Source organism: Pelodiscus sinensis, chromosome 1, assembly GCF_049634645.1.
Source record: "Pelodiscus sinensis isolate JC-2024 chromosome 1, ASM4963464v1, whole genome shotgun sequence".
Taxonomy (NCBI): Eukaryota; Metazoa; Chordata; order Testudines; family Trionychidae; genus Pelodiscus; species Pelodiscus sinensis.
Window position 1 is genome coordinate 42708278 of NC_134711.1, and position 14610 is coordinate 42722887.

At 46.9% G+C, this 14610-nt stretch overlaps 1 protein-coding gene across 4 annotated transcripts in view; it reads right to left on the minus strand.

Moving 5' to 3' along the window:
- Positions 1-1711: 1711 nt before the first annotated feature.
- ING3 (inhibitor of growth family member 3) overlaps positions 1712-14610 on the minus strand; it is a 36958-nt gene continuing 24059 nt past the window's right edge. For all 4 annotated transcript variants that reach the window (XM_006122560.4, XM_006122561.4, XM_006122562.4 and 1 more), the window contains 3 exons: positions 12910-13102; positions 4462-4500; positions 1712-2642 (listed from right to left, as the gene is read on the minus strand). In XM_006122560.4, the coding sequence (XP_006122622.1) occupies positions 2526-2642; positions 4462-4500; positions 12910-13102 (349 nt within the window). In that variant the 3' untranslated portion in view covers positions 1712-2525. The remainder of the gene's footprint in view (positions 2643-4461; positions 4501-12909; positions 13103-14610) is intronic.

Below are 14610 nucleotides of genomic sequence, written 5' to 3' on the forward strand. Positions count from 1 at the left end.
AGAGGAAACAGAGTGCAGCACTGCCCTACCAACAGCAGCGGCCTGTCTAGCCTGTTGTGTAATGGTTGGTGAAAGTATGGACCGAAAACCATGTGGCCACTCTACAAATGTCTATGATCGGCACTCACGTCAGGAATGCCACCGAGGAGGCCTGGGCTCTGGTTGAGTGGCCTGTGAGAGATGGCGCCCATTTTCCCTTTAGGTCATAGTATGCCCTGATGCATGCCGTGATCCATGAGGACAGGCACTGAGCTGACACCAGAAAGCCTTTCATTCTATCTGGTAGAGACAAAGAGCTGAGTGGATCTACAAAACGGTTTCATCCTCTCTTACAACTCAGATACCCTCCTAGCTGAGGTGATAGCCACTAAAAAGGCCACCTTCCAGGATAGGTGAGAGAGAACATGTAGCCAATGGCTCAAATAAGGCCTCCGTGAGTCCCTGGAGCACCAAGTTTAGGTTCCACTGGGGAATGGGCTGCCTAATCTGGGGTAGAGCCTATCCAAACCCTTCAGAAAATGCTTGACCATGGTGTGGGTGAAGAGAGTTCCCTCCTTCTCCCTGGTGAAAGGCCACCATGGCCACCAGGTGTACCCTCACTGAGGAGGTGGACAACCCCTGTTGCCTGAGGCCGAGGAGGCAGTCTAAAATTAGGGGGATGAGGGCTTGCATAGGGTCCCCACATTTCAACGACCCAAGCAGAGAACCTCCTCCATTTGGCCTGATAGGTCACCCTGGTGAAGGGCTTCCTACTTTCCATCAGCACCTGCCTCACTGGGTCTGAACAGAGAAGCTCTCCCACATGCAGTCATGGATTCTCCAAGCCGTGAGGTGGACGGACTGTAGGTTTGGATGACACAGAAGGCCCTGGCTGAGCTCGTGTCACCAGGTCTGGGACAAGCAGGAGGGCAATGGGGTCCTCCACTGATAAAGACAGCGGTGTGGTGTACATGATTACTTAATTAAATGCATTTTAACATCCTTAGTTGCTACTGTACTACAAATCAATCATCCTACAAATTCAGTCTGAAAAAACATTATTAAAGCCCCACAAAGTCCCATGCAATTTATCCCCAATATAAAACTTTTGGAGATGAGAATTTTGAAGGGTTTTTAACATTTTCTATTTTTGTGTTTTTCTATTCCTTGCTGCTGCATGAAAGGACAAGAGAAACTGGCTAGTAGAAGGAAATACGCACACTATTCAAAGTAAACAAATGGACAGAAATACAGATGTTTTCTCTTTCAATTATAGGTAAGGAACTTTGACACAGTATGATTTAATACAGCAATGAGTTTGTGCTACTTCAAGAGACAGAACTACTAGCCCAGAGGAAGAAGGACTTAAGTTGTTTTAAGCCACATTTGTGTCCTCTCAATCCTGAACTGATGCAATCAATAGGTGCCCTAACCTCGATAGACCTCCATCAGGCTTCTCTATGATGTTGAACTGCTGCCTGGACTGGAATCTCCACAGTGCTGTGTGCTTTGTCTCTGCTCCTGATAACTCCTTCCTGCATCCAGCCATATCCTCAACACACTCACCTCAAATGCTTAAGTCATATGGCCTGCTTACATTAGAATCTATGGGGAAAAGTCCTTTTTATAAGCTCATCATACATACGATACCCTTCCTCTGAAGTCTAACGCCTTCACCTAGGCTTTTTAGGCATTATATAAAACTATAGTCTTCAAAGACAAATTTCCAGTGACAGATTAATTCTGAGGTTTTATTCTTTTCCAACAAAGTATGCAAAGCATCAATATCAACATCTGAATTTGTATTTTTTTTATTTTTAACACCTAATACAATTCCAATTTAAAGGATTACTTGCACAAAAAAATAAACACATTTGGTATAAAAAATTTATCACTTTAACACCCTTTTTCTTATGATCTGCACCATGTTTGGTGCAGAGACATATAAAGACTAATGGCACAAATTTGCTTTTACTCTACAGGAGTTTGTTTTTATGTACCCAAGTACTCTAGAGGACACCAGCCCGTTTTATACAAGAACCATTTTCTTCAGCCTGCTGAATTTAGTTTCACAAAGAAACAAAGCTATAAAGGCATTTTAAAAACAACTGCCTTATATTCTTTTTAGATACACTGACTTTTTGCACCATTTATATACATACTGTTATATAACAGCTCTTGAGTACAGTACATGCAGCAGAATATGTCTGTTGAATATAAAACATACATTAAAATCTTCTTGTTAGAATTATTTGAAGACTGAATTATTGTTGAATGCCCACTGCTCTGAGAAAATGGTTTGAGAGTACAAATGTCTGCATATGTTGGCCACTGGAACAATCCAAGGCTAACTGGAATAATATTTATAGCACATCAGTAGTGCATAAATAATTTACTTACAATATTAAAACACAACTAGCAAAACTAATAGTTCAAGATTTTATGATTGCTATATTAATCCTTCTTTAAGTGGTTGCAAAATGTAATTTTTTTTAAAGTCCTCTATAAAATTTGTGGGATATCATTTGTTTTCCAAATGAAGAAACTTATTTATGTCGACTGCCTCTTCTCTTCATTGCAGCAGTACACTGTGGACAATACCATTTTCCTTTTGGTGCCTCCGTCAATCCAACACAGCCATAATGGAACCACTCTATTGGGCACTATTAACAAAAACAAAACAAAACAGAGAAAGTCGTATTGCATCTGTGGCAAGAAATGGATATTATGAAGAATAAGAATCAGAGTCAGCAAAATGAGAGGCATCCTCTACACAAAGTTACATTTCCTAATGTGCACTTCCAACAATAAGTACCGATGATATAAAATTTGAACCATAACACGTGGAAACCATGCACCAAGAAATATGTAAATGTTTAAATCATGCTTAGAAAGTGTGTTTTAAACAATCAAGTTATAGGATTAAAATAATACAATTAATCACCTTTTATAAAGGTCTGGACAACAGACGAGCTTTAAAAAGTTAAATTTGGATAACCCACATGACATCAACAAACAAAACAGCACTAAGTTAGAATTACATAAGGTGAATTGTCAGGTGTTGTTTAAATATGAGGAATATTAAGAGGAACCAACAAACACAGGAAAAAAAGGAATAAGCTTCCTAAACAGCAATTGAACTAGCATGCACACTTATTCTCATTATACACTTAAAACCACAAGCACATTTAACTTCTACTCATGTCTGAGGCTATGCCCAACATAGTAGGGATGTTAAATTTAGATTAATAAACTAATCAAATAGTCGATGGGATTTCCATCAACTATTCAATTAGACTATAAGGGCGCCTCCGCCTTGGAACTGTAGCAAGAGCATATAGGTGTGGGCTCTTGCTACCGTTCAAAAGTGGAAGCCTAGCAGGGAGTGCTGGGCCAGCAGGGGATTGGCTCTGCACTTCCTGCAGCACCTGTACCTTTGAAATGTACAAGAGCCCTGAAAGTAGGGGTAGCACAGGGCCACAGGGAGTGCTGCAGGGCTTCTGTTTTTGAAATATACAAAAGGCAGCAAGGGGGGGAGAAGCAACTAGTTGCATCACCAGTCGACTATCCAATAAGTGAATAGTCAACTAGTTGCTTACATCCCTACAATGTAGTTGTGCAGTTCGGACTATGGGGATGTAAGCTGCAGTGTAAACTAGCATGCTGTGCTGTAACTCCAATAGGTGTATGCTGTGGGTAAAAAAAGAAGATACTTACTTTGAATTACATGTAGCCCTCTTTTAACAGTACTAAATTAACATGAACTAGATACCTCTTATTTCATGCTTACAGCATCCACACGTGGGTGTTACATTACAGCATGCTAGTACAGGCTGCAATTAACAACCTTGAAGACCAAACTGTAGACTAACCTTTACACATTGTGATCGAACATCTAGTTCACAATGTGTTTATATTACCTGTGAATCTGCACTATAAACTGCACCAATTTCTATTGTGCTAATCCCTTAATTTTGCTTTATATATTGTTGAACAGCTGAGCTCTCTGGAATAGTTGCCCTGGTTGTCACTTATGTTAAGTGTTAGAACACTCAATGACACACAGTGAAGCAGTAGGAAATACAATGGTAGCAAGAGTGAAGTAGCAAAGTATGCAATCTCTCCATGAATACACACACAAAGCTGCTTATCAAACTTCTGCTGACCCAGAAGTGAACCACAGACCATAAGCAAGAAGGAATACAGACTAGAAGTTGCATTCTGGTTACTAGTTGCTATAAGTCCCTTTTTCCTTGTCCTTCCTCTTGCCCTTCCTTTTTTTTTTTTTTTTTTGCTTTTGTAAAACAGATTCTTGAAAAAATACTGGAAGTTTTATCAGTTTTTTTATTTTAAACTGAAAACTGGAATATACAAGCTATTTTAGCCAGATGAAAACACTAATAAAAACTACTTCCAGTGCATGTGCACAGTAGTTAACAAAACAATTATCATTCCCCATGTCTTTAGCATTTTGCTACTTACATCTTGGTTATCGCAGCCCACCATTTCACCATAGGACACCTAGTTCAAGGAGGAAATTCAAGCTATTAATATAGTGAAGAATCAGCATTTTTAATTACCATAAAACTAGTCGTTTTCCTGTATAAATTCTGTAATAATCAGGATACTGCCAACCTACATGTTTCAGTGACATTTTCAACACTAGATTTAAGAGAGGAATTAATATTAAAGTACAAATGGCTTGCACTTATGCAAAAAAAAAAGTGAAAGTCATACATATCTGAGGTTGGACATAGGAGAGCCAGCACTCAGTCTGAGTACTTCTAATATCTGCCTGATACCTCAATAACAACCATTCTACATTTTCAGATTCAAAAATTGCAAACACTATCAAATTGCACACTTGTTTAAAAAACACACACACAAATACAAAAAAAAAGTTTCCACTGGAATTTTTTATGTTTTTAGATACAACTATTCATTTTAGGTTGTATAAAAACTTGCTTTTCTGAAATACAGACATGCTTGGACCTTTTTCCCCAGCTCTACCTTCCTAACTTGCCCCTCCTATTTTAACTAAAAATGGACTTGGCAATCTTGTTGAAATCATCCAAAAACCTAAAGTAAAACTGATCAAATACAAGGGAAAATTTACCTACAAAAACTGCTTAAGATTAACTAATAAACTATGATTAAACAAATCCTGCATATAAAATTAAGTGCACCTGTATAAAAAAGGGGAATGTGTGCCTAGTAAAAAGGCAGCTTGACAAAGTTTTGATGTAACCATTAGCAAAGAATCAAGAGAACTCCACACATGGGAACAGCTACAGAATAATACTAGTGATTCAGCAGTCAACCCATTAGTCTTGTCACTTACAAGTGTATACTGATAGCATTTTAGAACTGGAATTCTTAACTGTTTCAGAAGAAAGAGTTACTCACCTTGTGCAGTAACGGTTGTTCTTCGAGATGTGTCCCCGTGGGTGCTCCACTCTGGGTGCTGGTGCGTCCTCGCGCCGGCGACCGGAGACTTTTCTAGCTGTTTCTGCCGCGGCGCGCAGGCGCCGTGGCGCCCTCTAGTGTTGTTCGAACTGAAGGGCGCCTGCGCGCGCGCGGCTCCTCCGTTCCTTCTCTACCCACCAGAGCATCAGGCTCCAAGCAGGGGAAGGAGGGAGGGTAGTGGAGCACCCACGGGGACACATCTCGAAGAACAACCGTTACTGCACAAGGTGAGTAACTCTTTCTTCTCCTTCGAGTGGTCCCCGTGGGTGCTCCACTCTGGGTGACTACACAGCAGTTGTCGGCTCGCGGAGGTGGGTTTGGAGCCGTGTGGTAGTAACTGTAGACAGCACTGCTTGTCCAACCGCCATAGAAGATGCTATCGAGGTGGAGAGAGCATAGTGTTGTGCAAAGGAATGGTCGGATGACCAGGTAGCGGCGTTGCAAATGTCTTGTAATGGTACATTATGGAGAAAAGCGGTCGTGGCAGCCACTGCTCTAGTGGAATGAGCTGTGATAAGTCCAGGTAAATCTTTGTTATATAAAGTATAAGAGGTCTTGATGCAGGATGTAATCCATTTAGAGATTCTTTGAGATGAGACTGCTTGTCCCTTAGATCTATTCGCGTATGAGATGAAGAGTCTAGGCGAGGCCCGCCATGGTCTCGTGCGATCTATGTAAAACGCCAAAGCTCGTCGGACGTCGAGAGTGTGCCACACGGCGTGGGACGGTTCAGTGTGTGGTTTAGGAAAGAATGCAGGTAAGTGTATGGGTTCATTCACGTGGAAGGGAGAGAGTACTTTGGGTAGGAACTTAGGGTGGGGTCTAAGTACCACCCTGTCCTGTAAAAACACAGTATATGGGGGGTCAGCCATCAGAGCTGCAAGCTCACTCACCCTCCGACTGGAGGTGATGGCGACTAGGAAAGCCACCTTCATCGACAAATGAGAGAACGAGCAGGTTGCTATCGGCTCGAACGGGGGTTTTGTGAGGCTTTTGAGGACATGGTTCAGGTCCCAAATGGGGACTGGTGGACGAACCGGAGGAAAGGTGTTCTGCAGGCCTTTGAAGAAGCGCTTGGTTATTGGGTCAGCGAGGAAAGAAGAGCTTGGAGGGTGATGGTGGAAAGCTGCTATGGCTGCGGCATGGACCTTGATAGTACTAAGTGCTAGACCGGAATGTTTCAGAGAGAGTAAGTAGTCCAATAAGTCATGTATTGGAGCAAGGTGTGGTGGGTCTGCATGAGTCTGAGCATACCATAGGGAAAAACGCGTCCACTTGTAGCGGTAGGTCTTCCTAGTAGAGCATCTGCGACTATTAATTAATATGTGCCTTACTTGTTCTGAGCAGGCAGTTTCGGCATCATGGAGCCATGAAGGAGCCAAGCGTGGAGCTTCAGCCTGGTGATGTCCGGGTGAAGGGTTTGACCGTGATCTTGTGAGAGGAGGTCGCAGCGTGGAGGGAAGGGATACGGTTCTGCTATCATCATTTTGAGGAGGTAAGGATACCATGTTCGTCTGGGCCAAGCAGGTGCCACCAAAATCACGCGTGCCTGACTCAATCTGATCTTGTCTAGGACTCTGTGCAGGAGTGGGAGGGGGGGAAAGGCGTAGAGAAGGGAGGCGTTCCATGCGATGGAAAGGGCATCTCCGAGGGAATTCCTGCCCAGGGCTCCCCTGGAGCAGTAGAGGTGGCACTTGCGATTGTTCTTTGTAGCGAAAAGGTCCACTTCTGGATGGCCCCAAAGACGGAAGATCGGTGTGAGGGCGCGTTTGTCGATCTCCCACTCGTGCTGGTCCATGAATGTGCGACTTAAGGTGTCTGCTGTGACATTGAGTATTCCGGGAAGGTATACTGCAGAGGGGGTGACCCCATGGGATAGGCACCAGGTCCAAAATTTGGTGGCTTCCGAGCATAGAGAAGGGGAGCGAGCGCCACCCTGACGGTTGATGTAATACATGCATGTGGTATTGTCCGTCATAATGGTGATGGTCTTGTGAGCTATGTGCTGAGTGAAATGCTGGCATGCGTATCTGACTGCCCGTAGCTCGAGAATGTTGATGTGGAGTGCTTGCTCTACGAACGACCATTTGCCTTGGGCTGTGATGGTTCCCAGATGAGCCCCCCATCCCATGAGTGATGCGTCCGTTATGAGTGTTAGAGTAGGCGCTGGACGTTGAAAGGGGACACCGTGTAGCATGTTTTGAGGGGTTGTCCACCAGAGCATGGAGTTGATAACGCGAGGTGGGATCGCAACATGCTTGCTCATTTGGTCTCTGAAAGGTTTGTATACCGTAGCGAGCCAGGACTGAAGGGGCCTCATGTGGAGTCTGGCGAGATTGACGACGTAAGTCGTAGAGGCCATGTGCCCTAGGATTTTGAGGCAATGGCGGATCGTGACAGTAGGTGCCGCCTGTGTTGCTCGGACAAGGTCGCATATCGTTGCGAACCTGTGATCGGGAAGAGTGGCCCTTGCTGTGATTGTATCGAGGAGGGCGCCTATGAATTCCAGTTTCTGTGTGGGACGCAAAGTGGATTTTGCGTAATTTATGTGGAATCCGAGACTGAGTAGGAGGTCTATTGTGGTGTCTGTCATGGCCTTTGCCTCTTGGAAAGACGCAGCTTTTATGAGGCAATCGTCCAGGTATGGAAATATTATGATGCCTTGGCGTCGGAGGAAGGCCATTACGACTGATAGAGTCTTGGAGAATACCCTGGGAGCCGTAGAAAGGCCAAACGGGAGTACTCTGTATTGGTAATGTTGGGTACCCACTATAAATCGTAGAAAGCGTCTGTGAGCAGGATGAATTGTAATATGGAAGTACGCGTCTTGAAGGTCGAGAGCCGAAAGCCAATCGTGTTGGTCGAGAGAGGGAATGATAGTTGAAAGGGTAACCATCTTGAAACGGTGGTATGCGATGTATTTGTTGAGGCGCCTGAGATCTAAAATGGGACGCCAGCCTCCTGTCTTCTTCTGGGTTAAGAAGTACGTCGAGTAGAATCCCCGGCCGCGGAATTGTGTTGGTACGTGTTCTACTGCGCCCAGTTGAATGAGGCGTGAGACTTCCTGTAGGAGTGCGGTTTCGTGAGAGGGGTCCCTGAAAGAGGGAAGGGTAGGAGGGTGGTTGGGCGGGGTAGAGGTAAAGGGGATGACGTAGCCAGACTGAACTAGATTCAAAACCCACTTGTCCGAGGTAATGAGGGACCATTGGTGGAAAAAGGCTCGGAGGGGGTAATGAAATTGTAGGGTAGCTATCGGGAGGGTCGACGGATTGGCCTCCTGGCTCTCGACCAGGCCTTCAAACCTGCTGCTTGCCAGCCGGGGGATGAGGTGTGGCATGTTGCTGTTGACGCTGAGGTCTACGGCGAAGTGGTCTTTGTTTACGGAAATCGTATTTGGGCTGTTGACGGAATGGTTCCCTGGGTCGTTGGTAAGGCTGGTATCTATTCCTCCTAAAGGGAGGAGTGTACATTCCTAGAGTTCTAAGGGTTGTACGGGAGTCCTTCATAGAATGTAGCACCTCATCGGTCTTGGATGCAAATAGATTGGTGCGATCAAAGGGTAAATCCTCGACCTTTTGTTGAAGGTCCCTAGGGACGCCAGAGGGTTGTAGCCATGACATTCGGCGTAGGACTATTGCGGAGGCTGTAATTCGAGCCGCAGTGTCTGCCACGTCCATGGCTGACTGTAAAGCTGTGCGTGAAATGGCCAGGCCCTCCTGCATAATGCTACGGAGGGTTGGGCGTTTATGCTCCGGGAGATGTTGAAGAAGGTCCTGGAGCTTCGCATAATTGGCATTATCATAGTCTGCCAGCATAGCGGTATAATTGGCCGCTCTAAGGAGTAGTGTGGAAGAAGAATAGACCTTTCGGCCCATAATGTCCACCTTTTTGTGATCCCTGTCTTGTGGGGTTGATCTTAAATTAGGCTGTTTACCCTTGTGTCGGACCGAATCTACTACCAGGGAGTTAGGGGGTGGATGGGTGAACAGAAAGTCCATATCCTTGGGAGCGATAAAATATTTGCGGTCTATTCTCTTGTTTGTTGGTGTAATGGACGCTGGCGTTTGCCAAATGTTGTTGGCTGGGTCCATAATAGCCTCATCCATCGGGATGGCGATTCTGGTAGCTGTTGGGGGTTGAAGTGAGCGGAGAAGTCGATATTGTTTGACCTGGACCTCCTGAAGATCTTTTTCTTGAGCTAGTGCTACTCGTTTAAAGAGCTCTTGAAACTTTTTAGTGTCATCTCCCGACGGTGGGGCATCAGTGGTGACCGCTTCGTCTGGGGAGGAAGAAGAGTTATGCATCGGAGATCTGGTCTCGCCGTCAGAAAGTGAATCATGGCCATCTGAAGGAGCAGGAGAGTTTGGCTCTGTAGCGGATGTGGTAGCAGGAGGAGAGGCTGGAGGTGGCCTAGAGACTGTAGATGAGGGTCGGTGATGAGACCTCTTTGGGTGTGGACTCCACGGTTGCCATTGTGTGGCGTATGGCGGTGGTGGATATGGGTATTGGTGTGGATACCATTGGTGCGGGGGGGGAGGGTATGCGTACTGAACCGCAGGCATTTGCCAGGATGGAAGTCTTTGAGAAGGGCTGGAATGTTGTGATGAGAATCTGCTTCTAGGTTCGGTTCCGATGCCACTAGCTGAAGAATGGTGTGATCTGGTAGAATGGATGGAGGAAGCCGGGGATGGCGGTGCCGACGGGGTGTGACTCCGCACCGGGGATCGGTACCGGCTTCGGCTTTGAGAGGGTGCCGAACGGTGCGGTTTCGGCGGTGATGTCGGTGCCGACGTACCTCTCTGCACCGAGGTTTTACTGGATAGGCTTTCGGTGCGGGCTTTCTTCGGTGCAGGGCCCGGTGCCGTTAGGTGTTGTTTCGGTACCGAGCGCTCCATAGACGGTGCCGTCGGAGCCGATGACGGCTTAGGTGCCGAAGCGGCCGGTGCCGTTGCCTTTTGATTCGGCTCAGAATGAGCTCTCTTATGCGGTGCCTGCGTCTTAGACCGCGGCGCACCGGAGGTTCCCGGCATGTCCACAGTGCTCACCGGCGATCCTGAGGACATAGCTGAGGCCGGAGGGAGAGCGGACTTTGGTGTCGCGGAGGAAGAATGGGTAGGAGGCTGATCTTTCTCCATACCCTTAGCTTGCTGAGGCGAGTCGTCTGAGGAGGGACGGAGCGACTTCTCGTATAAGAGAGTCGTGAGTCTGTTGGCTCTGTCACGTCGCGCTCTGGCTGTTAGCTTAGAGCAGTGCTGGCACTTCTGCGTCTGGTGTGCCTCCCCGAGACACTTAATGCACGCAGAGTGTCCGTCGGACGCCGGCATGGCGTCCCGACATGATTCGCAGCGCTTAAAGCCCGGCGAGCCGGGCATGAAGGGCTGGGGAACAAGCGGCGAACCGCAACCGGGGAAAAACTTTTTTTTTTTTTTTTTTTTTTTTTTTTTTTTGGTTTAACTGGTTAGGGGGGGTCTAAGAACTTGGATAGTGAGGAAAGAGGGGGGTAAAAACGATAATTTTAACTGTTTTTCTCTGACAGAATTGGCAGAGAGAGAGCTCCGTCTGCTGCCGAGGACGGTAGAGAAGGAACTGAGGAGCCGCGCGCGCGCAGGCGCCCTTCAGTTCGAACAACACTAGAGGGCGCCACGGCGCCTGCGCGCCGCGGCAGAAACAGCTAGAAAAGTCTCCGGTCGCCGGCGCGAGGACGCACCAGCACCCAGAGTGGAGCACCCACGGGGACCACTCGAAGGAGAAGTATAGCATACAAACACCCAAAAATATCCAGAGTCTTCACAACCGCAAAGTAGTTGCCTATAGAGGTTATGGGGATAACTAAAAACAACTGAAAAAGGAGAATGTTTTGAAATATAGTCCTTGTATGCTTGACTATATCTGCCATTTCCAAGTACAGGCAGTCCCCGACTTACGTCGGATCCGCGCTTACGTCGGATCCGCGCTTACGTCGGATCCGCGCTTACGTCGGATCCGCGCTTACGTCGGATCCGCGCTTACGTCGGATCCGCGCTTACGAACGGGTCGCCACCCGTGTCCTCCGGGGCGAGAAAAGCTTCTCCCGGTCTCCCTGGTCTGCTGGGGGGGTCCAGCAAAGCCGCTGGACCCCCCCAGCAGACCAGGGACACCCGAGCAAAGCCGCCACCTGGGCAGCTTTGCTCGTTTGTCCAGAAGCAAAGCAGCCCAGGCAGCGGGACCCCTGCCGCCTGGGCGGCTTTGCTCCTGTCCCCCTGGTCTGCTGGGGGGGGGGTCCAGCGGCTTTGCTGGACCCCCCCAGCAGACCAGGGAGACAGGAGCAAAGCCACACGGGCGGCGGGGTCCCTCCGCCTGTGCGGCTTTGCTCGGGTCTCCCTGGTGTGCTGGGGGGGGAGGGGGCGCAGCTAGTGCCCCCCCCCCCCCCCCCAGCAGACCAGGCTTTTGTTGCGGGACGCCTCAGGTAGAGCAGCTGGGGTGCTGCCGGGTTGGTCCTGTGGGAACCTACCGGGCAGCGCCCCAGCTGTTCTGTCCCAGACTCCAGATTCAGCAGCTGTTGAAACTGATCAGGCTGATTCCAGGAAGCTGGAGGCAGAGCAACTCTGCCTCCTGCTTCCTGTAGTCAGCCCCTGGTCAGTTTCAGTGGCAGCAGCTGAAGCTGGAGCCAGTTCCGACTTACATACAAATTCAACTTAAGAACAAACCTATAGTCCCTATCTTGTACATAACCCAGGGAATGCCTGTACTACAAGGCCATTACTATCTACCATCATTATGTTATTATTTTTTCCTAAAAAACTTAAGGGGGAGGTAAACTAGTATTGGCTATTGCAAGTAATACATATACTCAGCTTCACAGTGGTTTTGATTTAATTGTAGTATACAGTATGATTTGGGGCAAATACAACTAAAATATATTCATTGTACTTTTAAAAATAACAACCAAACATACAAAGTAATACAAGGGATGTAAAAAAAGTTAAAAATGTAACTATGTAACCGTTAAAAATCCTAGTGGTTATCTGCGCTTCAGGCTCTGTTGCAGAGCCTGTGGTGCAGGGCGACAGCCAGCTTCTTGGAGCAGGGCTAGCAGCTGGGAGCCAGTACATGCCAGGTGCCGACTTTGAGCTAGCTTCTTGTTACCAGCCCTGCTTTCAGGGGGCTGGTTGTGTTGGGGGCTCTGCAATATAAGCTACACAGGGCTGCCAGTACTCCCAGGCCTGCCAGGGCCACCACAGCTCCCACGACTGCCAGCAGCCACATGAAGAGTGTAACTGTTGGGATTTACCAAGAGGCTAACACTTAACCGGTTAAACTCTTACATCCCTACAAGGGTTTGAACTGAGCTGAGATCTATCAATTAATTTCAACCATCTGAGTTTCACACTATACAAACCAAAACTTATGGGCTGAAAGGGTGAAATTATAGTGAAGCAGCACTGTAGTGTTGCTGAGTTAGAACTCAATAGAGAGAGCACTTACCTGATTACAAATGCAGTAACGTGGCTCATTTGGATCATAGGTCCAATCAACTTGGTTGTTAGAATCAGACTCTGGTATTGCTGCTGTTTGCTGAGATAGTTCTTGTGCGAGAGCAGATGATGAAGAACATGATGACAGAGATGAAGATGACGATGACGATGAGGACTGCTGGCTCGAAGACTTATTATTGTTTCTGGAAAAAAAAAAAAAGAATAAATATACTTCAGAAAGAATTTAGTAAGACCTGTTCGTTCTACTGCGAACTCAATGAAATATGAGGAAGCCAGGCTCAGGAGAGTGCCGGAAAGAATCTTAGATGAGGTTTCACATGCTACAGTAATCAAGTGTCATTCTGAAACAGACTGTATTCAGCAAGCAGCATGAATTCAGATGGGCATGTTTCATCTCTTTGCCAGAGATTAAGAATGACTTTGTATTCTGGTATCCTTACAAGAGGAGAGTCTATTATTCCAATTGATGGAATTGAATGTGATAAAGCTGCCAAAGGCAACTGACACATACTTCACAATTGTTGCACCAATGGTGTTCATAGATCAATGTAAACAATAGATCTTGTTAATACACAAGTAACCAATGTAATAATTGGGAATTTGTATATAAACTAATCTATGTTGCATATATAATATGTAACAGACAGCTGCATTTTGAATAGTCATCTTTACATCCAGTCCCCTCAAACACTAACACACTACAACAAGAAAAGTGTTTTTGTAAGCTCTTTGAATATAAGAAATACTGTTACTTAAACTGAGAATTGTAAATTGAGCAGTATTTGTGCCTTGGAATGAGATTGCAATTCTCTTTTTCTGATGTATGCTATGTCAAAAGAACACAAGTATAGCAGAGATCATGTTTAAAAACAAGTTAACAAAATAGCCTCAAATACCAGCCAACATCTTATTTTCTCTCACCACTCATGACACCCTGGTTCAACTCCCCACAGCTCCTGGATGACGAGAGGGATATGAACATGGGCTTCACATCTCTTAGGTAAATGCCCAAACCACTAGACTACAGAACCATGCTCACGCTCTCACTGGCCCAATACTTATTTAAATATTTATAAATACAGGCAGTCCCAGGGTTACGTACAAGATAGGGACTGTAGGTTTGTTCTTAAGTTGAATTTGTATGTAAGTCGGAACTGGTACATATTGTACCCCAGGTGTCCCCGATTCAGCCGCTGCTGAAACTGACCAGCAGCTGACTACAGGCTCCCTCGGTGCCGTGGGACCAACCCGGCAGCCCCCCAGCTGCTCTACCCCAGGCATCCTGATTCAGCCACTGCTGAAACTGACCAGCGGCGAGAAAAGCCTGGTCTGCTGGGGGAGGGGAGAGGGGCCACTAGCTGCACCTCCTCCCCCCCCCCCCTCCCCCCAGCAGACCAGGCTTTTCTCGCCGCGGAGGACGGGGGCGGCGGGACTGCCGAGACACGCCACGGTCCCGCCGCCCGCGTCCTCCGCAGCTTTGCTCCGTGTCTCTCTGGTCTGCTGGGGTGGGGCGCGCAGCTAGTTCAGGGTTCCCTCACCCTATTCTTAAGTAGGGATCCGACATAAGTCGGATCCACATAACCCGGGGACTGCCTGTAGTAGAAGAGTTCCAACAGGGGCGACTGAGAAAGGCCCACATCTGAATGTCCCATAGTCCAGTGAATAGGATATTCACTTGACAGATGGCAAA